We start from the raw sequence: 26,268 nt of genomic DNA on the forward strand, positions 1-26,268 counted from the left end.
ACACCTCTGCTGCTCCTGTTTTCTAGAACTCATTGTGTTTTTTCCCAACCACAGGCTTTATTGCTTGTTTGATTTAAAAGGCAAACTTCTGTACAGTCCTAATTCAGATCAGAGTTGCATAGGAATAGCAAGAAGGATTTAATCCTTCAAACCCACATGAATTTTCTAATGAAAACTGACCTTCCACAAAGTTATTGGCACTTTAAAGAAAAAAAACTAGGTGTTTCTAAAGGAGATATCTTTTCCCCGCTTTAAAACACTATCAACAATGTAAAGATCCCAGTTTCAATTAGTCAAAGCGAGCAGGGTTTGAATGGTTAAACTGTTTCTCCCTGTTGTGTGACCCCAATTCTAAGTCAGAGTTGTGTAGGATAGCCTTTATTTTTAGATATGCATCCAATGATCATTTTGAAGAATGCATGAACAATATATAAATAAATGTGGCCTATATAAGAAATTAATAGGAGTTATATTTCATGTGTTAGTGCTCATTGTTATTCTGTCAAAGTGGATGACCCTTAGCTTGTCTTTGGTGGTTAGAATAATTGCACATAATAACATGTCCTTTAGGCCTTATTCATGGTATTGACATTATGATTGAAAAAGGCCATGGAATATGGCATAGTAATTTTACTCATTCATTTACAGCTCATTCATTTTTTCATAATGACGAATACCATAAGGAAATTTACATTCCAGTCTTATAAATAGCTATGGCTGTATACATAAGTTGAACCAACCAGTATGGGCAAGTCAGTTCTGTAGTCCCATTTTCAGTCCCATTATTAAAATACCATATAACTGTCCTTTCTATGAGAACTGAAGCTTTAGGTTTTCAAAGCACAGTGAGTGTCTTCTGATCACCACACTGTACATGTACAGAGTTCTGGAACTGTGTGAGAGCTGAATACAGTCACTTTGTATGAGAAGCTGCATTGGTGGAACTACATCTTTCTAATGCTACAGTAATTGTTGGTTATTTTAGGTTTTTTAAAGTCATATGTATACATAAGGCAGAAACATGCCACATAGTCAAAATCTACAGTTTCAAAATCTTTCAAAAACTTTCTCATCAAACCATAACCCCAATAAATATAACATAGCAGATGTTCTACCACTGACTCACAGTCCCTCCCTATTAACATACTCACCCTGCATAGTGCATGACATTCTCTGTATCATTGTGTGAACTTCTCATAGTAAAATAAGAACATGATGGTTTATTGGACTTGAAGTCACACAGTAAAGAAACTTCTGACACTCTGCGACACCCCTTCTTCATGCACACAGAGGGGCTATCCTATCACCCTCTGAATCTCACTTAGGCTTCAGGTTACAAGTAGGTCAGGCCATCATGCTCTTTTAATCTCTTTTAATATCTCTAGAGTGCCATGACTATTTCCCCTCTCAAGTCTTCTCTGTCATGCACAGAGACATCAGTAGAAGGGTATCCCAGCCCCCTTTAATAACAGGCTGTCACTCAAACTCTTCTCAGAATTATTGGGGTTTGGACCTGAAACACTGTTTTTTATGCTGCCACCATTTTTTCATATGCTAAACATGTGTGGAGTGAGATCTTCACTGGTGTTTGTATGTTTCTTTCCCCCAAGATACGTAGCCCACAAGTTTAAGCAAAACAAAAAAAATTACTTTTATTTATGGTTTGAACCAAACACTGAAGGAAGTAAGGCAGAGATTACAATGTTTGACTTACATTGAACTTTTGAACTGTTCCCCTATCTGGGATTTTGTTACAAATTGACTATTTTTAGTCATCTAGCTGTAAGCCAATCTGTGCCTCAGTTTCACTCAATTAGACATGACAGTTTACCCTCTCACTCTTTAGCTGTCAACTCCCAACTGTTCCCTTCCAACTGTCTCTCCCAAATATTCCATCAAATCTCATTGTCACTCCTGGGGGGGAAGTGAAACAGATCTTGTTCGTCGCCCTCCCTTTAACTTAAAAGCCCCTTTAATTAGTCATATGTGGTTAGAGTGGAAGTTTGGTGATTGTGTAAAAACACATGCACATTGTCATAAATGTCATAAGGCATCTGAGAGCTACCATCTCCCATATTGGTGGCAGATGGACAATTGAAAACTAGATTCCTACAGGGCAGCTGAAGCTTAACTGCACATGAATCTTTCCTCAGCTCAGGTTGACAAATACAGTTTGGATGTTCTATGCTTTCTAGACACACACAGGCTCAATTTAGATCAGGGGCCATGGCATGCGAGGAGAGGGGTCATAAAATACTACTTTTGATCCTTCTTGTAGTTACAAACAATGTAGAAATATGGGTGATTGTAAGCCTTCATGTATAATTCTATTACTGCTATATAGATTCAGATATAAATATTTTAAGCATAGAAATTGCAAGATTTCAAGTGATTTCATTTATTTTTAAAGACAATCATTTTTATCCAAAGCAGCCCAGGTCAGTGGAATAAGTTATACAATTCTTATTACATTCACAACACTGTCAGTATATTCACAATTTTACTATTAAACAGTTGTCAGCTTTATTGACTAGCTTTTTTAGTTTATCTTCCTTTTTCTTCTTTGTGTAGCATATCTCAAGAGATGGATAAGATACCAAATTAGTAAAGCTTTATAAGTACAAGTAATTAAATTATGGATTATTATTATTGGCACGATACTTTAGTAACTGAACCCAAACCAAAAAAAAGTAACTGTTGTACAGCTTCAGCATATTAAAAGAAAAAAAATGTTGGGAGGATCAAGATTCTGTTTCATGTGGGGGATGGCTTTGCATTTATACACTCTTAAAAAGAGAGATCATTGCTTGACATGGTGGTAGCATCACAAATATTGTTACCTTTTGGATTCTGTAATTACTGGGTTCCCCAAAAAAATACCCTTTAGAACCCTCAATGACAGTGAGCTTGGTGAGAAAGGAGTAAGTTTCAGTATATCAAAATTAGCTTAACGTTGAATTGTTAATCACCCTTTGCAGCACAGTTTATGTTAACCTGAGCCCAGCAGCTATTTGCACACACGCAATATCTGATACACACATAACCCACAGGGTTCCCTTTTCATTTCTTTGCTGGAGGAATGAATGCAGTTCCCTGCACCTGCCGCATGGTGACCCAAAAGAAGAGCTTTTGGAGGCATGGCTGGTGCAGGAATGTACTTTTGGGGGCAGGGGGCAGTGGGGAAGCCTTGATGGTCAGGCTTCTTTCAGCTCCCTGACTGTTCCCCACCAACTCTCCCTCTTTTCATTGCATGATTTCATGTGTGGTTGTTACAGGTTTGTTCTTGTTTATCAGTCACAGCTTGGTGAGTTATGTATGGGGACTGATCCATTCTGGGGAGGAAGAGCCTATGTTATGGCCCTCCCCATTTTGGAAAGCCCCATAAAGAGCCTTGGGGGTGCGGTGAGCCTCAATGCTGCATGCCCAGGTGAGGGCTGCCAGCTGGCTTGCACCCCCAGATAGCAAGGGAAGATTCATTCAGAGGCTGCTGTCCAAATGGCTCCCACTTCCTTGCTGTCCTGGTTTTCCCCCAGCACTTGAGTCTGGGGGAAGGGTGTCCAGGGGGACATCAAGGCTGCTGCCTCATGACTAGATCTGTCTCCTTATGCTTCATCTTTTCTTCCTGTGCCAGAAAACCAACAAACAAGCTATGGCCAGTTTTTATCCCACAAAATTTGTCTACAGCATTTATTTGGGGGCCCTCTGCCTCTCTCCCCCCTCCTCCAGCAACAATGTAAAAATAACTTTCCAAGCCTAGAATCTAGTCAGCATGAACAGATCAAATGTCATTATGATATTTCAAACCCTAGTAATTACAACCCTTTTAAATGTTTATTTCAAGGTTTAAAAAACCCACCAAAAATGGGAAATTCTGCTGAAATCTACAATCTACAGGGAAGTTTTCCTACCCTGTTCAATAGGAGATATAATGAGAGCTGCATAAAACAATTGGTTTATTTCACTAGAATTTGCACAATTAAACTTCCCAGAGGATTGAGGCTAAAGTGTTCAGGACCATGCTGAACACACTTATTCCTTTATACAGGCTTCTACCAGAGTCTTAAATGGAGGTTCCATCTGGTTTAAAAAATCAAGTTCTTCATCTTCTGATTCGCCTGTACAGGAGCTTAGGGTTCCAACTGGTGATCCTTTTCCTTCATAATTATATGCAAGTACATATTCTTTACTATGGTGAAGTTCATCTTCTTCTTCTTCACACTGAAATACCTTCTGCAGATCAAGAAAATACACATTAAACAGTTTTCTTACATTCAAGTGGACATTTCATAAAAATATGACTTTGTATTTATCATTTATTATTCGTTTTCAATAATATACCTGATTTGATGTGATTAATCGTATTTTATTAAATTTATTGATCAGCCAAGAAACTTTTATTTATTTTTAGAAAGAACAAAGAAACATCCAATAACTTTCTTCTGCTGAGTCTTTCTGCGTCAGAAGAAGTTTTTCTCCACTGCAGGAGAAATAGAGTGATTGGGTTTGATCCCTTAGCTGAATTGGGTGATTGGGCTGGATCCCTTAGAACACAAGAAGTACTAAAATTACTTCTGGCTAACTGCTTACACAGTTGTTTATGTGCTCTCCATGGAGTTCTCACAAGGAATCTTAATCTCTGCATTCTGGACCAGCTGAAGTTTCCAGAACAGCTTCAATGATGGCCCTGCATAGAGCAAGTTATGGGAGTTGAACTTGGAGGTGACCATTGCATAGATCACTGTGGCTAGATTGGAGTGAGACAAGTAGAGCAACAGATGCCTAGCCTGGTGAAGATGGAAAAAATGCCACTCTGGCTACATTTGTCATTAGAGCCTCCACAAAAAAGGCGGCATCCAGAATCACACTCAGGCTCTGCTGGTGTTACTTTCATCCCATCCCAGATATCTCCAGTCCAGCCACAGGACCTCTATCTTTGATGGATTCAGTTTCACCTGTCTCTGTTTCAACCATTTCATCACAGGTTCTAGGCATCTGACCAATGTATCTGGGACCATATTTGCTGGCTGTCCATCAACAAGTACAACTGGGTGTCATCTGCATATTGATTACAACCCAGCTCAAAACTTTGGACTTGCTTGACGAGAGGCTCATACAGATGTTTAATAAAATTAAAAGGAGGACAGAACTCTGCATACCCAAGGGTATCACAATGAGATCCTCTCCCCTTGCACTACCCTCTGTCCCTGATCTTGGAGGAATGAGAGGATCCATTACAGGACTATCCCATGGAAAGTGGTGAGTCAGAAGATCATAACTGACCGTGTCAAACACCACTGTAAGATCAAGTAATGACTGCAAGGCTGACCTATCTTGATCCACTTCGATTCACAATGAACAAGAGGAAATACTTATTTACACAAGGTCTCTTCTTATTGGTCTCTTCTTATTGGAACTTGGTTTACCAATAATCCCAGCATTAGCTAGTGACTACAAATTCATTTACCAATGCAGTTATGTTCAAAATAATAAACTGAACTATGAAAGATGTCATACTGAGTTGGGGGAGCGTAACATACAAACTGTGAGAATGCTTACTTCAGCTAGGTGAGGATTGGAAAAACTCCGCCATTCAGAATAGAGGTTTTTATATGAATTGTGGAGATGCTGTCCAATATTATGTACAGATCCTCCAATGGATACTTCTTTCTTTTTTAGTAGTTCCATACTTCCAGTTCTTTCTCCAATAGTGCTCATACTAACAGCTGTCATAATTGTGCTCACAGGAAGCATATTCAAATCCTGAAAGAAAAGGGTTCTCTGAATAAAATAAATCCTGAAAGAAAAGGATTCTCTGAATAAAAGAAATAATCATTTATCACATAAAGTTTGATTTTTAAAAACCTGCTAAACTGGATGAGTTCACCCTAACCCACGGCTAACTCATACATTTCACTGTGCTAAGCCCATATTACACAAGGTGGCCTAAATCTCACCAGGGTGAAAACCTTCATATTTATGTGTTTGTTTATTCATTCAATTTAATAGACTGTCCACCCCCAAAGGGCTCTGGGCAGTGTAGAAAGAATAAAAACAGCAATAAAATCACAATCTAATAATTAAAACAGACTCAGTTAAATAATCTCAACAGCAGAAAAACCTAACATTAATTGGCAACCCGGAGGGGAAAAAACCCCTACTCCCCTTGGGAGGGGACCGGCACAGCACATGGCAGCCAATGCTAGTAATGTATGGGGAAAATAGAGCGAATAAGTGGGTGGGTGCCAATCAGTGACTGGCCCCCACCAAAGCCCGGTAGAATAACTCGATTTTACAGGCCCTTTGGAACTGTTTAAGGTCCTGCAGGGCCCTGATGGCTGGAGGGAGAGTGTTCCACCAGGCAGGGACCAGGGCAGTAAACGTCTGCCATAGAAGTTTCAGGTTTAAACTTGGGAGGTGACTTGGAAGGTGAAAAGGCAACAGCAATGAGGGAAAGTTCATATAACTATCTTACCAATAATAAAGCATTAAGGAATGGAATGTTCGACAATGAATCCTCAACCAGTAACGTCCTGCTCCCTTATTGGTGGAAGGTTTGTGGTTGGACATTCCATCCCTGCCCCAGAGCAGTGGTTGGAGCCCTTCCATCCTCTCCGCTTACCCGCAGCAAGCCCTCTCAGTTTTCCCTCCAGTCCCGGGGCTGCAAGAGTGCTCTTGTCCTCCCTCCCACCCCCAGAAAGCCTTCCCAACCTCCCAGTCCCACTAAACACCTTGGCCTGCAGAGCAGCTGATCCACCGACCAAGCAAGTCCTCCACACCACCCATCACCCCCAGCATGGCCTCCTGGTCTCCCTCCGCAACCATCCTGGCCCCAAACAAGGCCTCCCCGCCACCACCACCCCAAAGATAAGGCAGACTGAGGCTGCCACAAGCCTTCCCATCCCTCTGCCTACCCCCTCCCACCAGACAAACTTAGAAAACCCAATCCTCTACCTGTCCTCAAACCCCTCCCTATCTAGGTCCACTGTAATTCTTACCCTACAGCAGGCTTTACTGCTAGTATATAATAAATAGTTTGTTCTAATAATTCAGCTGATAGGTTCTACTTACAGGTGTTTGTAACTGTTGAGAGAGATCACTTGACTGTCACTCCTCAAGTAAACAGTCATAAGTTTCTTTGATACAGAATTTCTAAGATTTGTGTGGAGGCACAAACAATACACACAGGTCCCAGTTTACTTTTTAAAAAACTTGTTAGGGATCACCCCTTTTCCTTGGAACTATTTCTCTCAGGGAAGAATTACAGGTTTTACCTCTCTCACTCAGGATCTTCCTCAATCCTACACTTTTCCTTCCACTCTAACTGCCAGCCTCTGTCACTGCCAAGTGTAAAGAGTGAAATTCTTTTTGAATCCCCTATCAATCAAGATTCCATTACTGGTACAACACTTCAGAAATTAGCTATCCATCACACTTCCCCCTCATAGTAATAGTAATGATTTCTAATGATTATCAATCAGTGGGGTACCTGCTAGAGGGACATGTGGGGTCACATGTCCCCAGGCGCCATCAATTTAATCCTGGGGCACAAAATTGCCCCCCACACCTGCAGCGTTCTGTTGTCGGCCCTGCACCACGGCAATCTGTGCCACCCCCCACAGCTCTCCAGCTGCTCTTTGCTGGCCTCCTGGGGCTTTGTGCCAAGCCGGCCTTTGTTTCCCCCATACACCAGCCCCTGCAGCCGGCTCACCCACTCAGTGGGAGTCGGTGCCAGGTGCAGGAGGGCCAGGCAGCAAGTTTGGGGTGGGAGAAATTTTGGCACCAGGGGTGGGGGCAAGCAGCAAGTTTGGACGGGGCGCAATTTCGGTTCTTGCCCCAGGCTTCTGTAGGTAAGTTCTTTTTATCAATAATATTTATTGCCATGAAGTGTCAACATATTAGTGCTGGAAAGAGACTGCTAGTTCAAGGGCCAAGATTCAAAAGTACAGCTTCCCCTTTGTGGGGCAGCAAATGAATAATCAGTTAGCTTGATGTAACCAAATATTAGGAGAAAACATAACTTACCGTCACATTCTCACCTGGCGCCTCAGTGTTGGATACAATTAAATTGTGAGAAGCTGCATTATCAACCATCTCTGGAGACCTGGATCTTCTTTTGCGGAGCCAGTAACCAAGCGGCATAGCCATGACTCCTTTCAGAAGGAAATACATAAAATTAGAGATTTAGATCTTATTGATGGGTATTAAAGGCAAGTTCAATAACTAAAACAAGCGAGCATCCCCTTTTGAAGGCTTTTTGTGGCAAGAGTATATTTTTTACATACCTTGACAGGAAAGGGAATAAATATGCACTTATCTAGAATATATGTAATATGAACTAGTATTGCTTTTTCAAAAGTTGAAATACAGTGCCTAGGTACCTGGGTGGTCTGTCTTAATCTTTTACAATGTAATTAAAATTTAAAATAATTTTTAGTCAGTGAGTAATCTTGGGTAGAACACTGTGGTTGTATTTCAGGAGTGTAAAATAACTAGGTATTTCATTTCTGGTAGTCAGTGAAGCTAACGTGCCTGTTTATCTAAATGACTACACAAGTAAAATGACATAAATTCAGGAACAATTTTTTACAAGACTCTGATAGCCAAGGTAATTACAAGTGTGCCTGAGTATAACAATCGTTAGAAATGGAAGCAGTGCCTGACTTTGCAGACCAACTGCTAGCATTTAAATCTCCTTTAATATGTTTTAAAGTTATTATGAAATCATGGTTACTGGTGTTGGACTGGTGATAACTGAGTTTAAATATCTCTGTGGAGCCACCAAATTTACTGGATAAGATTGGGGCAGCCACTGGCTCCCAATCAAATCTAACCTCACTAAATTGGTGTGAGGATGAAATGCGGGGGACCATGTACTCTACCTTAGCAACTTTGTTAGGATAAAAACGTAATAGCTCAGTAATAAGGACAAGTATTAAGTGGAATGCAAACAATAGCAAATGGTGGGATGTGTGGTAGACAGTGCCTTTTCCATTCCATGAAAATTGGTTGGTCTAGATTCCCCCCAATCCTGAATGTTTTCATTCCAGCAAGCAATGTTAAGGTTACAAAGAGAGGTTCTGATTCTGAAATTTGAGAACACAATTGGGCTCCATCAGCCAAATTAGTTAGAAAAGTGGATCCACATAACTACCTTATGTATAGCACATGTTTCCCCATTCCCAAGGTCACCATGCCACAGATTGTTAATCCCCGCAGTTTGCAAAAATAGGGAAAGTGTGACTTTTTCCTGTCTGCACAGGAAAAGTGAAGCAAACCAGTGTGTTGTTGTCCTACCCTTCATACCCCGCTTTACTGAAATATGGATTTCATATTATTATTCCTGCAATATGTATTGGCAAATGCCAACAGCCATATATTTGTGTGTGTGTAGCAGAATGTCCAGATATTAATACAGGCCAAAATGTGCAAAAAGGTCAGTTAGCAAAATGAGATCATTAAAAAGGTTAATGCAGTCAGCTGAGACTGGAAGCCCCATGGACATGCATCTTGATTACCAAACCCCGCCAAAGAAGTTCACTAACACAAAAGAACCTGGAGAACTCCCTGATACCAGACTTTACATTTCCTCTACCATTTCCTTAACAATCATTCCCTTCCTGATCCACTCAAAGCCTCAGCCAAATTTGAATACATGGGCAGAGACTCCAAAGAGAAACTCTGTAGAAGTCATTCAAGACTAACACTGATACAATCAAGAAGCAATTGTCTCTACTGTTCCGGCATTTAGAAGACAATAGATGAGCTGTTGATTAGCTCAGCCCAGCAATCCCAGCATGGGAAACCCAGGAAAATCCAGGAATAGAAACTTACTAGCTCCCGCCCCAAACTATGCTAAGGGGTATAAAAATACAGCGCACCACAAGTTCCACGTTCTCAATGCTGGCTCTACAAGCTCTCCAGGCTCTCCAGGCTGGCTCTCCAGGCTGGCTCCAGCTGCTGCTGGCCCCCACTCTCCATACTGGCATAAGAATCCTTGCCTTCTTCAAGACTTCTTCAGCTGAACTTAGGTAACGTTGCTCTCCTTCCCAATCTATCATCCAAACCTATTTTTCCACCCTTTCTATATCTCAGGAACTGTGTGTATGCTTCTTTGTGTCTCACTGTATGGATGTTTGCACAAAAAACTTATAAAAATATTTAAATTGAATTTGGTCTCTTTGTATTCTCTGCAGAATGTTTCAAAAGCCAATTCTGGTATAGCTGTCTAAAAGATCCCACCTAGCCGGCTCTCACACTGCCAAGCCGAGTTATATTCCCCATTGCTACTTTAAAAGGTTCTCATACTGTTAAGCTAGGTAACAGTGTGTTTGCCTTTCTTCAAGTTTTCCACTCCTCCCAGCCTTCCAGTGCCCATGCAGGAGTAGTTCCATCCACTTCTTGGCCAGCATTTCCAGAAGACTGATGGTGCTTTTTTTAAAAAAGACACTATTTGTCTATTGCAGAAACAATAGATCATTAAAATGGCTCCCCAAGAAAGGCAGCAAACGACCTCCTGAACTTGAAGTAGGGATCAGGCAAAATGGTGGCTGGGCTCGGAGGAATCAGTGAGGCACTTCCTCGTGTCTAAACTAAGAAACCTCACTGCAGGAGACCTCACTGCAGAGCAAACATCTTGTGGTAAGTACTGCATGCATAAAGGGCCAGTGACAGCTTTATTATTATTATTATTTATTCGATTTGATAGACCACTGTATCCCCAAAGGGCTCAAAGCGGTGTACAAGTTAAACAGAAAACAGCAAATCACAGTATATAAACAAATCAAATAACATCATTAAAATCCAGTTAAAACAGTAGCAACAATACATCCCACCCTCAAACTGGTGGATGGCATCTGATCCTAACCCTGAGAGGGGGCCGGCAAATTACCAAAAATAAGCAGGTGGTACATGGGCATCAGAGTGGGGCATCAGAGAGTCCCCTTCTGAGTCCATTTACTTCAGTGCATTTAGAAGAGTGTTCCTTTGCACTGTTACCGTGTTTCCCTGAATATAAGACAGTGTCTTATATTAATTTTTGCTCCCAAAGATGTGCTATGTCTTATTTTCAGGGGATGTCTTATTTTTCTTGTGTTCTGTTCGTCGGGCGTGCTTCCAAACAAAAATTTTGCTATGTCTTACTTTTGGGGGATGCCTTATATTTCGCACTTCAGCAAAACCTCTACCATGTCTTAATTTTCGAGGATGTCTTATATTAGGGGAAACAGGGTAATTGTTTAAAATGTCCAGACAAATAACTGAGTTTTCAGAGTTAAATCCTCCAGTGAAGCTTCTTTGTAGTATCAATAATTTATTAACGCACAATACTACACTTCTAAACATGGGTAAAACATTAAAAATTCCAAAGCAGTGTCACTATTTCTCACATGCTCATGGGTTTAATTATTCATTTTGCATTTCATCTTCAAGATATACTCACCCATTGTTAACATTGTTCCCATCATTGTTGAAACGATGGCCAAGGGACCAAATCCCGCTTCACCTGGATTTTGATATGTCACGCCTTCCGGCACTGCACGTTCTACAACAGCTCCTGAGCTGACATCAGAACAATCACTTGGAAATACACAGTTACAATAACGAACTCTTATTTCGTTTATTCCACTGTAGCCTCCATTATCATATGCCCTAAGAAGAAGTGTATAATTGCCAAAGGGTATATCTTCATCAAGTGAAAGCAATGCTGATCCCTCTGCATGAGAAATGATCCAAACATAGTAGTTAAAATTGCATCATTGCTACTTCAGCTAAACTTACTACAGAAGATATACATACCATCATATGGTATTATCCTCCATGTTGAGCCCACCGGTTTCTGTATTTCAAAATGGAAAGGTGTTGTGTAGGGTGGCTGATCAGCATCAAGCGCTGTAATATACACTGGTTCTTTGTCCTTGCACATTATATAATTACTTTCAGGAATCACTGGGTAATTGTCATTCTCATCTATCACTGTTATAACAATTTTTCCAGTTCCTGTTTTACCACCTGGGAAATTAAAATAGTCTTTCATAGCTTAATGTTTTATACAGTCATATTAAAAAAAACAGACTGGATTTATCTGACCCATGCCTATATAATACAATCAACTTGGCAACATAAATAGGTTGAAGAAGAGACACTGGAACATGGTATAGGTGTCTCCATAAAATGTTAACTGCAAGTATGGTGAAGAAGAAAAAAGTCATGCAGCAATAGAGGATCCAATGAGATCAGCACTCAAGTGGACCAGAGGAGCTGGAGGCTGGAAAGCAGCAGGACTGTCACCAGAGCTGAAGGTTTGGAAGTTGCAGATAGAAATACAGACATAAATGTTTCGAGCAAGAGTTAGCATAATGGTACAGTAAATTAATGAAAGTGCAGAGATCAGATTATTCATTGGCAGGGCCATCCAGAGCAGATCTGCTCAGAAGCCTACTAAAGTCTTCTTAGTGGGACTTAATCTCAGGGAAATATTTTTACAAGTCACCATTAGCCTCTAATGCTATTGTATATTTATCCCATTTTTGTATTATGTTAATACATAATTCTTGCTCTCTCTTTTTGGAAGAAAAAAAATCTCTTTTACAGTAAACCTCATCCTTCTGTTACTGTTCCACACTCAAATGAGGTTTATATTCAATCCACCACTTGTGTTTAATAACTGCATTCCTTGGTACAACATGACAAGTCCTGGGGTGGGCTCTGATGAAATTAAAATTTTACAAGGGACTTGACTCAGGAAAGCATCAAATTGGATGGAAGATAATATTGTTTAAAAATTATGGCTTTTTAAATCAGTTGTGCACTACAGTCTGAGTCTGACATAAGGACAAACCATAATTCAGCACTATATTTACTGAGCCTCAGTCTTGTGTGTGTTCTCATTTCTTGTCCCCATTTCTGCTCTGATTCTTGTAACTACATTCATGGTGGCAACTGGCAAGCATTACAGTCCAGGCATTGAGAGAAGATCTAGACCCGTGGTGGCGAACCTTTGGCACTCCATGCTGGCAGGGGCTGATGGGAATTGTAGTCCATAACATCTGGAGTGCCAAAGGTTCGCCACCACTGATCTAGACTATGCCTGCTCTCAGAAAAGCTAGACACAGGTTACACTGAAGACATGAGAAATTGTGGGATGTTGGAGGAAATAAAGTCTTTGTTTTTCACCATTATAAAGATTTAGTTACAAGGAAAAATCAGTCTGAAGAGAGAGATATAGTGCCAGCAAACTAGATTATAATGCAATAGGTAACTGTGAAATCATGCCAGTGGGATCCAAAATCTTTTGAAGCTGTAGCTCAAAAGAAGATTTGAAACCCTGTTGGCAATTTTATCTAAAAATAGCAAAAATCCTAATACTGCTGTGTTTGTGTGAGCAGGAAAGATTCTTGACAATTACTGAATCCTAAAAGTACACATTGGAGGAAAGATACTTTTCATAACACTGAGTACTTACTACGGTCTGTAGCACTGACTGTTATGATGCATGGATTATATTCCATATTTGGTATATCTCTGTCTAAAACTCTAGTGGTTCTCAGTTGTCCTCTGTTGTCAATGATGATCCAATTGCATAGGCCATTTATTATTCTGTAACTGTTGAGACCAATAATTTTAAAGGATTTTATAGTACGAATGAATTGCAAAAATATAGAAGAACAAGAAGCAGATACCTTGTGAGGTAGGTGGGGCTGACAGCATTCTGGAACCAACTGTGACTAGCCCAAGGTCAGGATTCAGGAGTGGGGAAACAAATCTGGGTTACCAAATAAGAGTCTGCCACACATATGGAGGAATAGGGAATCAAACCTAGTTCTCCAGATTAAAGTCCACCTGCTCTTAACGATTACACCATGCTGTCTCTCAAGAATATAGACCATTTATAATTCTTTACTGATTTTATTCCGGTCCTGTAAACCAAATAAGCTAGCAAAAGAAATGCATACCTTAGGCCTTCGCTATTGCCAGTTTCTGGGTCCCTCGCTTGATAATCTCCAACCACTGTTCCAACAGGCAAAGATTCCTTAATAGTTAGAAAATATTCACAAGGATCAAATTCTGGTCCCTCATCCTCATCCAGAATTCTGACTACAACTGTGGCAGTACTTGATGAAAGGGCTCTTGAATGTGGTGCTAGCACATAAGGTGCTTCATTGTTTACAACAATTTCTAATCTTCTCTCCTTGGTTTTTTCATAGTTCAGACCCTAGAAATAAATGTTTTTCTATTAAAATCAGTGTATAAATAAGTTACTTTAATCTTCACATCTTATTATAAAGAATAATTGCAGATAGCTATTTTAAAAGTCCAATATCTTTCTTTTCGTTTCTTCAAATAACAAGAGAAATTTCTATAAGAAATAAATTTCAAAGATGTCGGCTCTTGAAATGAATGCAACATATCAAAAAGAGGTACTAAGGATTTAAAACACAATGAATAGCTGTTACTCATATGCCATGCTTTCATGGTCAGTGAGGGAACCTGAAAACAATCCCAAAAGTGGTTGCACTGTAGTTAATAGCTGAAAAGAGAGGCAGGACATGGCCCTGAAAACACCTAAAGGGTAGGAAGGGCCAAAGACTGCCAGTATTAGCCTCCTCCGTGATAAAGCCAGTCTTGGGCATAGAAACCTTCTTAGGAATCAAAGCCAAAGTGCAGGTCAAACAGGAATGGCAGGCCAGCAGGAGACATGGGAGGTGAGGACATGAGAGGTTGCAATTTCCTAACTCAGAGTCGATAATCCTTGTGCATAGTGGCTAGAGACAGAAATGTTAGAATCCTGGGAGCAGGATCTGATTAGGTCAGTAGAAGCAGATAGAGGCAGTGAGAAATAACTGGTCATTTGAACTGAGGACTCTTGTTATGAGCAAACTGTGCAATATAATGCCACTTCTGTGCAATATAATGCCAGATGTCCCTGGCATCTGCCATTTACTGAAGAAAGTAGAGGAAGATGGAAGCCCTACATGGAGAAGCAGCTCTGGCCTGAGGGGCATTACAGCAGGACATTTTAAGTACTGATTTTAAAAAGAGAAAAATGAATATATCGTATTGAATCCAAACATTTTCTGCCATTGAAGTAACTTCTGTAAGCAGAAGGTAGAAGCAAGTCCCCTCTCCCACTGCAAGCTATGAAGTTCCCTGAAATCATGCTCCTGTCGAACAGGGGACCCTTAGGAATAGAATAAGGCACAAAGGGAGAAACAGCAATGGAAGAAGTCAATAAAAACTGATCCTCTTTCACTGATAGGAAAAAAAATTGGATTTCTTCCATTATGAATATAATATCTTACCATACTTTAGATTGCCTTTCTGATCTATTGTTACCTTTACAGCAGTTAATTGCCCAGTGTTCGTCTCTTGATCCACGGCAATAGAAAAACTGTGATCTTCATTTCCCCTTATAATAGTGGATGTTGCCAGCCATGAAGGTGTTCCTACTTCATCATTATCTTTAACACGAATGTGCAATATTTCCACATTTTCTGTATTTTCAAATACATCCACTTCATACTGAAATGAATTAAGCTCCAACTATTAGTTTATGAACAGTTTAACCATTTTACATCAAAGAAGTAAATTTTTAAGGCAGGTTTCATTGGACTGGATCCAATCACTCCCTTACACTGATTCTTCCTGTATCAGAGGGTGGTTTTTTTGTCAGAACATAAAAGAATAATTGAATGTGACTTGGCAATTATTAGTTGATGAATGTTCAGTGGATGGATGAATATTCATGGGTTTTGCATGTGAGTAATGACAATTCAATAAGATGTTGGAGAAAAATAAGGCAACAGATGACTTTGATCAACTGTATTAACAGCTATTCCATTATGACAGGAAAAGGAAATGTTATGCTGTCAGTTCAGTTCTTAAAAAAAATCAGGTTTCTTTTTTTTACATATTTTAAATTCACTGGAATGACATTATGATAGTAAATTCTGACTGATTCATTTTAGTAAAGGCAAACTTACCACATTTTGTTCTACTTGTGGAACATTGTCATTTACATCTCCAATCCTAATTATCACTTCTGTTGTAGTGCACAAAGCAAATTCCTGGCCTCCCATATCTCTTGCTTCTACTTGTAGCTTGTACTCTGATATTGTCTAAAAAAGACATTAAAGAGGATATACTGATTAAAATGCCCTTGTCTCATAAGAAAACGCCATGGTTTTAAAAGGAAACCCAGAGACCATATGGCCACTCATAATGGTATAGTTATGTAATGTTGTCTGAAGTGTCAAAAATGCCATTAAAAATCAACCTGAACAACTTTATTAGAAACACTAGTATATCAGTGTTTTAAGTTCCCCACAAAAATAGTTACTTCCATGTTTGATGCATAGTTTTGCTGTAGATAAGAAACAGTAAGAAACTTTTCTTTAAAATACAACTTCAGTGGTTGAGACCATAATCAGTAACATTCTTGCCATGAATTCAACTATCTGTGTAAACTCTTAGTGACTAGAAGGTTACAGATCCTGGCCTATGGGTGATCAGGTCTCCTCTGTGGCATATAGTTCCTTTATCAGTGTTGGTTGATATACCAGCTACAGCCAGTTCTCAAAAAGTGTGAATTAATCATGGTGATCCATGCTCTGATCACATCCCCGGGATAGATTACTGAAATGCATTTTAAGTGGGGTGTCTTTGAAAACTGCAAACGCTTCAACTGGTACAAAATGTGGCAACCAACGTATTGTTGGGGACTGGATAGAGGGACTGTTTCATCCTTATGCTGAAAGACCTGAACTGACTTTGGGTCTTTCTAGGCACTATTTAAAGTGATGGTTCTTACTTTTAATGTCCTAAATGGTGTAGGGCTAGGATACTTGACAGCCTCTTCCATAAAATCTTGTTCCCCAGCCCTCTCTCATCTGCCTGCAAAGTAAAGCTAGAGTTGACCCAGAGGCATAGCTAAGAAAATGGTGTCGGGGGCAAAATCTGCATTTTCTCCTACCACCACCCTAGATGAGCGTCCACCCCCCCCCCCCCATGGTGGGGAAAATGGGAAGGGATAGCTGGGGGTGGGGGAGGGTGGGGAGGACTGGAGATGGTGGCAAGGGATTGCTAGGAGTGGGGGAGATGGGAAGAGATGGCTAGGGGTGGAGGGAAATGGGAAGGGGTGGGGGAAATGAGAAGGGGTGGCTATGGGTTGGGGGGTGGGAAAGGGTGAGTATGGGTATGGGGTGGGTATGGATTGGAGAAGGTGGCAAGGATAGCTAGAGTAGGAGTGGCTAGGGATTGGCAAGGGGGAGGGGTCAGCTCTTGCCAGCCCTTCTGTGGTACAGAGAGCCTGAAGGTGGGCAGGGTGGGGGCAGCTCCCACCAGGCCTTCTGCATCTTCCCAGCAGCTTCTCCAGCAGCCGGGACGCTGGTGCCGAGATGGGCCATTGTTCCAGTGGCATAACTAGGCAAACTGGAGCCCTGGGCAAAACCTGAATTTGATGCCCCCCCCCCAGGTGCATGCCTGGTGCAACGTGCACCCCCTGCCCCCTTGAAGCTATGCCCAGTGGTGTATATGGGCAAACTGGAGTTTGTCGCCCCTCCATGGGCAGCCATCCTCCCCCACTGTGACCAAGCAATGATGTTTACACCAGGTCATTTCAAAGTCACTATCACATTATAGAACATGCCCCAACTCACCAATCTGAACACAGCAATAGGCCATGCCACACAGCAGAAATAATTTTTTTGGAAAACATTTTCAAAATGCTTTCAAAATGTTTTATTACTGATATGAAAACATTTTATGGTGGTGTATCCAGTCCCCCCAATTGGGGGAAACAGCACCACTTTCAATGTTATTTAAACCCTTTAAGGTGGATTTAAAAGGAGAATCTGGGCTCCCTAGTTTAAACAAGTGATGCTGGAATCCACCCCCAAACAGCATCATTTTCTATGGTGTTTAAACTAGGGAGCCCAGATTCTCCTTTTAAATCCACCTGAAAAGGAGAACCTGAGGTCCCCAGATAAAACAATATTGAAAGTGATGCTGTTTTGGGGTGGATTATCCCCCACCCTGAAACAACATCACTTCCAATGTTTAAACTGGGGACCTCAGGTTCTCCCTTTAAATCCATGCCAAAGGAGGGGGATTTAAAAGGAAAATCTGGGAAAATTTGGGGGGTGCCTGCTGTCAGGGGTGCAATTGTTAAGCTAACCCAGGGTGGCCCTGAACCAAACTTTCAGGGTAACTGTAGGAGATTCTACTAATGATACCACCCAGGTTTGGTGAAGTTTGGTTCAGGGGGTCCAAAGTTATGGACCCTCAAAGGTGTAGCCCCTATCTTCTATTAGCTCCCATTGGAAGCAATGGAGGATGGGGCACCCCCTTTGGGAGTCCATAACTTTGGACCCCCTGGACCAAACTTCACAAAGCCAGGGTGGTATCAGTAAGAGACTCCCCTGATGATACCTCCCATGTTTGGTGAAGTTTGGTTCAGGGGGTCCAAAGTTATCGACGCTCAAAGGTATAGCCCCATCTCCTATTAGTTCCCATTGGAAACTATGGGGGATGGGGCACACCCTTTGGGAGTCCATAACTTTGGACCCCCTGGACCAAACTTCACAAAGCCAGGGTGGTATCAGTAAGAGACTCCCCTGATGATACCTCCCATGTTTGGTGAAGTTTGGTTCAGGGGGTCCAAAGTTATCGACGCTCAAAGGTATAGCCCCATCTCCTATTAGTTCCCATTGGAAACTATGGGGGATGGGGCACACCCTCTGGGAGTCCATAACTTTGGATTCCCTGAACCAAACCTTACCAAACCTGGGTGATAGCATCAGGAGCGTCTCCCAAAACATCCCTGAAATTTTGGTGCTGCTAGCCTAAAAACTGCGCCCTCTGCAGGCTAAAAACAAAAAACACTGAAAATACAAAAAAAACCCACAAACGAACCTGCAGTTTTTGCACCCCCCACAAAGGGGTGCCCTGGGCAACTGCCCACTTTGTCCAATGGGAGGAATGCCTCTGCATTGTTCTCAGCATGCCTGCTGCCTCTGGGAGCCCAACTTGTCACCAAAGGCTGCCCTTCACTCAAGGGAGTGTCCCATGCTCTGGGGCTGGCTTGCCCGCTCCCAGGGTGGACCTGCCCCCTTGCACATGACGGCTAGCTCCTTTGCTCTCCAGAGGACTTGGCAGATGGCATTGGGTTGGGCCGGTGGCTCCAGTCCCAGACAGTCAGTGTATGGACCTGGGGAGGAGGAGGAGAGATCAGGGGTGATTTTTCGCCCTGCCCCCCACATGACCCAAATCGCCTGCACCTGGGACATATGACCTCCTGCCTCTGAGTTGACCAGATAAGGGCTTTTACAGTGGTAGCACTTCATCTTTAGGATTCCCCCATCCTTTATGCTGTTCTTTAGGCTCCAGGCGAAAAGCATATATTTTACTCAAGCTTTTAACAGATGAATTCCATTAGCTGTTTTCAAGGTTGGCTTCTAGCCTGAGGATTGTTTTAGGAATATCATCTTAGGATGCTGAATGTTGTTTTATGTTGTTTTTATGCCCTTGGCATGTGTGTTTACAGCTTCATATATTTAATTCTTAGGTTGGTTGTTCTTATGATTTTATTGTTTTCACTTTGCAAGCTGCTTTGGGCAGGTCTCTGGAGAGGTGGAATATAAAATTTTCTAACCCCGCAGATGTTCTATTTAAGCCACATGATGTATTATCCCCACTTATTCACATCTAGCATGTTCCTCCAGTCATATTAATTGCAAATACAATATGTAAATAGATGTCAAATTCATGTACAATTACCTCTCTGTCCAGGTTTGGAGATAATACAGTTATAGAGCCTGAGTCTGGATGTATTCCAAATGCCTCTGGGATATGATACATTTGACCACTCTGTGACACAATTCTGTATCTAATTGTGCTGTGTAAAGTGTTTGGCTCATCTCTGTCTGTTGCAGTCACCTGTCCAACAAGCGTTCCTGCGAGTACAAAGCATCATGATTAAATTTTCAGCTTTCTTTCAGAAGAGTTTTCAAGCTACTTGTAATTTATTCATTTAAATCCAGGCATTCCCATTAGAAACTGGGGAAAGGGGGACTTTAATCACAACCATTAAGGGGAATTATGGCATTTTTGAATATATGAAATTGGATCTTACAAGCTGTTAAGGAAAGGAACTCATGAAATTGATGTTTTCACCTGCTCCATTTTCCCTGTAGCCCTGAAAACTACTCCTGAGGATTCAAGGACAAAAAGGAACAAAGTGAGATGCTGAACAAGAAGGTGCAGTTTGAAGGGAAATCAGAAGAAATAATGTGTTTCTTCTCTTGCATGGGCTGTATAGAGTAAGAGCTTGCAAGGAGAGGTTGATTCCTGCTATGTTGCAGCCCTTGCTTTACCCCCACTGAATCCCTTTTCCAAAGTGGTCTCAGCATTTTGGAACTCTCTCCTTATGTAAGAGCATCTCATTTCTCCCCTGTTATTGTTAAGAAATCAGTTACGAGAACAGAAGAAGAACCCTGCTGGATCAGACCAGTGGTCCATATAATCCTGCATCCTGTTTCATACAATGGCCATCCAGTTGCCCTGAGGTACCCACAAAAAGGGCACAGAGGTCAATACCCTCCCCTGATGTTGCCTGCTAGCAATAGTATTCAGAAATTTACTACCTCTGGTAATGTCTCATCAGACTACGACACAGCTAGGTAGAAACGGTACTCCTTCAAAGATCCTTTTTGGTGCTACATTTAATGTAGATAAATTACAGGTTGTATTAATTTTATTATGGGTCTTTCCTGGTCTTTCTTTGTTTATTTTGTAATTGAATTTTGTTAATGGATTTGTGGATTTTTGAAAGGTGACATATAAATCTTTAAAATAATAAATAAATATATTATTCACACAACCACCCAAATTTTAAGTTTTTTCTAATTAGAAGGCTTTTGAAAGTGCATTAATTCTTATTAAAATTGGCATCACTGTTTCTGGTACAAATCAATATTCCAACAGTATGATCATTTTAATCACATTTTAAAATGGATTGTATGAATGATTATAAAAATAAATATATTTTTAACTATTTACCAACTCTACTGTTTTCAAGAACATCAAAAATATATCTGTCATGTTCAAACTCTGGGGCATTATCATTATCATCCTCGATTTTGATTACATGCACAAGAGGTGTCTCTGGTGTATATCCCTCTGGCGTGACTGCATAGCAAATAATCTGTAGGGAGATAGAAAAATGTTTTTTTAATTGCTAGTTGCTGTCTAGAGTACATGAAGCTTGAATATATTCATTTTGGCCCTTGTTTACCTTCAGGGATCTGCTATAGCAAGACATAATAAACTATTTCATAGCAGGAAAGGAATCCTCAAATATTCAACAACCCACTTGCATATTCAGCACAGAATGGAACACATAGTTTGGTGAGTCCCACACTGAATATATATGGAGAGTAAGAATTCAAAATGGCTGCAGCAGAGTTGGATTGAAAGGATGGGAAAAAGCAGCTAGGGATAAGCACCAAGGAAGAGCTGTATCAAGGAGCAGAAGTCATTTGCCACAGGAAGCAGGAATGGAAGAGAGAGGCTGAATAGAAAATGTTGGAAAGCATTTCAGGAAACCCTGAAATTCATCAGAACACAGCTAAGGATCAGTGTCACCGTCTAACTGTGATGGCAATCCAAACTGAAGGAAGAAGAAGAAGAAGAAGAGTTTGGATTTATATCCCCCCTTTCTCTCCTGCAGGAGACTCAAAGAGGCTTATAATCTCCTTGCCCTTCCCCCATCACAACAAACACCCTGTGAGGTGGGTGGGGCTGAGAGAGCTCCGAGAAGCTGTGACTAGCCCAAGGTCACCCAGCTGGTGTGTGTGGGAGTGCACAGGCTACTCTGAATTCCCCAGATAAGCCTCCACAGCTCAGGTGGCAGAGCTGGGAATCAAACCCGGTTCCTCCAGATTTGATACACGAGCTCTTAACCTCCTACGCCACTCTGCTTCTGGTCTGCTAAGGCATTTGATGGAATCTTTGGAGGGTTTAAAATAAAGGCTGGATGGCCATCTGTCAAGTGTGCTTTGATTGTGTATTCCTGCATAGCAGGGGGTTGGACTAGATGGCCCTTATGGTCTTTTCCAACTCTATGGTTCTGTGATCTTCCATGGCATTGGCAGACAGCTAGGACATCCCTCTTGCACTGCTGGTCAGGCAGCACTTCACCAGCCTGCCCTCCCTTGGTCAGGAGTAAGGTTGGCCTGGAATCATCCCACCCACAGTTAGATTGCCAGGGTCCTGCACTCGGTTCCTGTTTCTTACCACCACTCTGGCAGCTAGTGACTTCAGTCCTCTCTAGGATTCTTAATGAGATGTTCTGTTACTTCTTGGTTTTCCCTGGAAGTGGCATCACACCATTGCCCTAAAGAGCTCTCAATGTCTCCACACCCTTTGGACTCCTACCAGTTGTCAGGCTATGTCTGGCAGCCCTAGACAGTGGAACCAGGGTGAGCCTGCTGGGGGTAAGACAGCAGGTAGGCTACAGGGCTGGCTTCTGAGGAAAGAAGCAACTTAGCAAGCAAATGGTAGTGGCAGGACTGTAAGTAGTGGACAGAGCTTGCCTCTAAAGTAATAATCAGCCCTTCAGACAGCTGGTGGGGAAAGGCATCTGCTGAAACCTGCCCATGCCAATGAGAAATTTCCTCCAATTTCCAGGACTTTCAGGTCACATGGGTAGTATGGAAATTGCCAAGAGGTGGTGGCATTCTACTAGTTATTTAAAGAGGGCCCAGAAGCAGCCCAGGGATGTGGTAGCTGATCCTGCTCTGAGGATGAGAGGTCAGTGAAAAGAAGGAGGATCCTGGTGTAGCAACCCTCTCTCTCTTCTGACTTGAGGCTTAGCATGCTCTAGTGCACAGGTGTCAAACTCACAGGCCTCCAGATGTTTTGGACTACAGTGCCCATCATCCCCAGCCAGCATGATGCTGCCAGGGGATGATGGGAACTGTAGTCCAAAACATCTGGAGGGCCGCAAGTTTGACACCTATGCAGTGGTAGTAGAGGTCATGAACAGAGAGGCAAGAAATGGACTAGGGACAGCAAGAGCCCCAAAATCAATTTTCACAAAGGATCTCAGAGCAGAAGGAACTACATGCAATACTTTGGTTGGCAGTCAGATTTCACAGAAAGCTTCACTAGCATATTATTTCTATGGCCTGTTGTATTTATCTTGCTAGATTTCCAGAAAGCAAAAATGACTGTTCTCTTCTATCAGAATGAGTTACATTTTTTCCTACCACTAACTGCTTCACTTTCCAGTTTGACTTTCCTACCAGCTTCTCCTGCACTAGGAGCCTCACACTTGTCTCTCATAAAACCCAGTACACAAAATAGCAGTGTATAAGAGGAATCTAGTTGCCAGATGCTATGTGTGTATTAGTGCAGAAGTTATTACCCAAGGAATTCACAGCAACCAAGTAGTGCAGGTAAATTAATCTTTGTTACTCAACTGAAGGAACAAGAAACCAAGAGAGGGTAGGACTGAAATTAACAAGTACATCACATTTGTCCTCTAGCCATATACATGTACATAACAAGTGAAGGAACTGCAGAATGGGCTGAATTTCCAGCTGTCTTTCCTAAACTCTTTATGCTGCTTCTGCATTCCAGTCAGCATAAAGGCAGAACCAGTCTAGCACTCTTGTTTTACAGCAGTTTTATCTATCAGATAAGTATCACCCAAACTATTCATTTGTTACAGCTATTCATTCACCTTTAATTCCTTGCCTCAGAGGATGCACTAGTTGTTTTTAATAAGACAAATACAAGAGAACTGAACTGTCTTATTTATCTGATCCTCATATTGAAGACAAAGGAATGTTGGCAAAATAGCCATACTTGCAAACCATTGATCACTTTCTGGAATATGTAAAAGAAATATCAAAGATCTATTTAGTTTAGCATTATTAGTTAATAAACAGTAGTTGGATCACCATACCTTAAATTCTGGGTAAATTTCCCGATCTATTGGGCAAGTAACAAAAAGATTTCCAGAATCTCTCTCAATGTAAAAGTAATTCAGGGGCGGCTGGTCAACACCAGGACCACTTATAGAATACCTAATGTTGTACTTAAAGGCTGTGTCAGAATATAACTGTAAAAACAAAAAGGAAAAAAAAACATGTAAAACCTAACACTTTTCCTGTTCATTTATTCAAACTGGTATTAAGAATCTCTAAATGCAGAATGGATATATTTGTGGATCAGTTGAAAGATCATTTCCCAGCTGGCTGTAAAAGTAACTCCAGGGAAGCGCTTGTAATGCTTATAAATGTGTTTAACATACTGGTGCACCCTGTCACATGGTTGCCAGGTCTTCCCAGCCACTGGCAGGAGATGAGTGGGGGGGGGGGGTAGGGTTGCCAGATCCAGGTTGGGGAACTCTTAGAAATTTGGAAGTGGAGTCTGAAGTGGAGTCTGAAGACAGGAACCTCAGTGGGGTATCATCCAAACCATGCATTTTCTCCAGGGAAACTGATCTCTGCCGTTTGGAAATTAGCTGTAGTTATGGGGGACCCCAGATCCCACCTGGAGGCTGGCATCCCTAGAACATCTCCATACCAATACTATTCATTCCTGATGGCATTACAATGGGAAGTTTATATCATTTGGCTTGTCTATAATATAAATAACTTATAGCAATTGCAATATTGTCTAGACATTCCACCAAATGGGAGTGTTCTTCAACCAGGGAGCTGCAACAATTTAACAGGTCTATATGGAGATAGGAACTCAGGAACCCAGTGGGGGCTTACCCAGGCTCATTTCTATGATAGACTATTTATGACATTTCAGAAATACAATAAAAATGTTTCTTTTACACTTGATCTTAGCCAAAAGGCCGAGAAGCGATAAAAATGTTTCTTTTGACATTTCTACTGAAATTTCTAATGAAATTACGTTGATGAATTAGAATCAGGAAGAGTGGACTGTGCTACAAATGGAGGAGCTGTGCTACAAATGCTCCCCCCAGAAATAATGCTCAGGCCTAGTGGATATATCCAATCCTAAACAACAACAACAACATTTACACTTGCAACATTAGTATAACATCCAGATCCATCAATACAAAATGTCACAACTTTAACAGAACCCACAAGATATTTCAATCCAATTTTTTTTTGTTTATCAAAAGTCACATTGATTTCAATGCTATGTAACTTTTCAAATCATGGATAACTTCTTCTGTGGGGTTTTTTCCTTACCCTCACTTTTCTTAGTACATATCAATGCAAAAGAACATGTAATGGATGAGGTTTAGCAAGTTCCTTTTAAATACAAAAGAAATTTTCACTCATACAAGAAGAGATCAGTTTCCACAAACTCCCCCCACCAGCTGCAGTTCCTCCCCAATCCCTGACTTTTAGCAACATTTTCTTAAGGGCTGAGCTGAAGTAGGAAGGAAGGAAGGCAAGAAAATCATGTAAATACTGTTCCAGTTCTGCGTTTCAGCATCCAAACCCACTATCATATGCAAGTTAAACATGCAATGATTTCAACTGTAAAGTGAATGGGTACCTGTTGAATTTGCATTGGAAAAGGCCCCAGTGAGTTTTCCATTATAACAGTTGGGACTGGAGCCCATCTGCGCTTGCTTCGTCTAAGGGACGTCCTTCTTACATGTCCTACTTTAGTTCTTGAGGTCTGCAAGACAGGAAGTGATAACTGAACTAATAACAACCACCATGCATGCTTAACTGTTAATAGTATTTCTACTGGCCATCCACTGTGTACTATTATTTTTCCACAGCACTCTATAGCAAATCAAATGTACAACCACATTCACAGTCAATGTCTGTTCTTGATCTATAGCTCCACTGAGAATCCAGAAGCCTGTCATGTCCATTAATTTTTGTTACATCTTCCAGCACTTGCTGGAAACATTAATTCAGTTAATTCCCAGCCTTATTGATTACAGATTCCTCAAGGCTTGGTATGACATGGGTGTGGAATGAGAGGTTACCCGGACAATGTGACAGCTGGGAGTGAATCCACCCCCCACCAGGGAAAAAGAACCAGTTTAAGATGAGACGTGCAGGACATGGTTACCACCTACTACTGAAATCTTTAAGGTGTGCTTGACACCAACTTTTGAGTTGACTGTTTTGTAACTCACTCCCAAAGTACCTTAAGAAGTATTATCCTCTAAGCCTGATCTCATTGGATCTCGGGAGCTAAGTAGGATTGGCCTGGTCAGTATTTGGAAAAGAGATAACTTAGAAATACCAGAGTTACTACACAGAG

The 26,268-nt window shown here is 41.3% G+C and overlaps 1 protein-coding gene and 1 pseudogene across 1 annotated transcript in view; both read right to left on the reverse strand.

Moving 5' to 3' along the window:
* Nucleotides 1-4,029: 4,029 nt before the first annotated feature.
* Nucleotides 4,030-26,268, reverse strand: part of LOC125439435 (desmocollin-2-like) — a 29,678-nt gene continuing 7,439 nt past the window's right edge. Inside the window, exons 4-16 of the mRNA XM_048508540.1 lie at nt 25,543-25,668; nt 23,963-24,118; nt 21,052-21,196; nt 19,771-19,946; nt 15,978-16,112; nt 15,331-15,516; nt 13,950-14,209; nt 13,460-13,599; nt 11,794-12,006; nt 11,438-11,710; nt 8,023-8,150; nt 5,557-5,760; nt 4,030-4,230 (exon numbers count right to left, since the gene is read on the reverse strand). Coding sequence (XP_048364497.1) covers nt 4,030-4,230; nt 5,557-5,760; nt 8,023-8,150; nt 11,438-11,710; nt 11,794-12,006; nt 13,460-13,599; nt 13,950-14,209; nt 15,331-15,516; nt 15,978-16,112; nt 19,771-19,946; nt 21,052-21,196; nt 23,963-24,118; nt 25,543-25,668 — 2,343 coding nt within the window. The remainder of the gene's footprint in view (nt 4,231-5,556; nt 5,761-8,022; nt 8,151-11,437; nt 11,711-11,793; nt 12,007-13,459; nt 13,600-13,949; nt 14,210-15,330; nt 15,517-15,977; nt 16,113-19,770; nt 19,947-21,051; nt 21,197-23,962; nt 24,119-25,542; nt 25,669-26,268) is intronic.
* On the reverse strand, nt 24,797-24,877 carry LOC125439542 (annotated as a pseudogene).

Source organism: Sphaerodactylus townsendi, linkage group LG09, assembly GCF_021028975.2.
Source record: "Sphaerodactylus townsendi isolate TG3544 linkage group LG09, MPM_Stown_v2.3, whole genome shotgun sequence".
Taxonomy (NCBI): domain Eukaryota; kingdom Metazoa; phylum Chordata; class Lepidosauria; order Squamata; family Sphaerodactylidae; genus Sphaerodactylus; species Sphaerodactylus townsendi.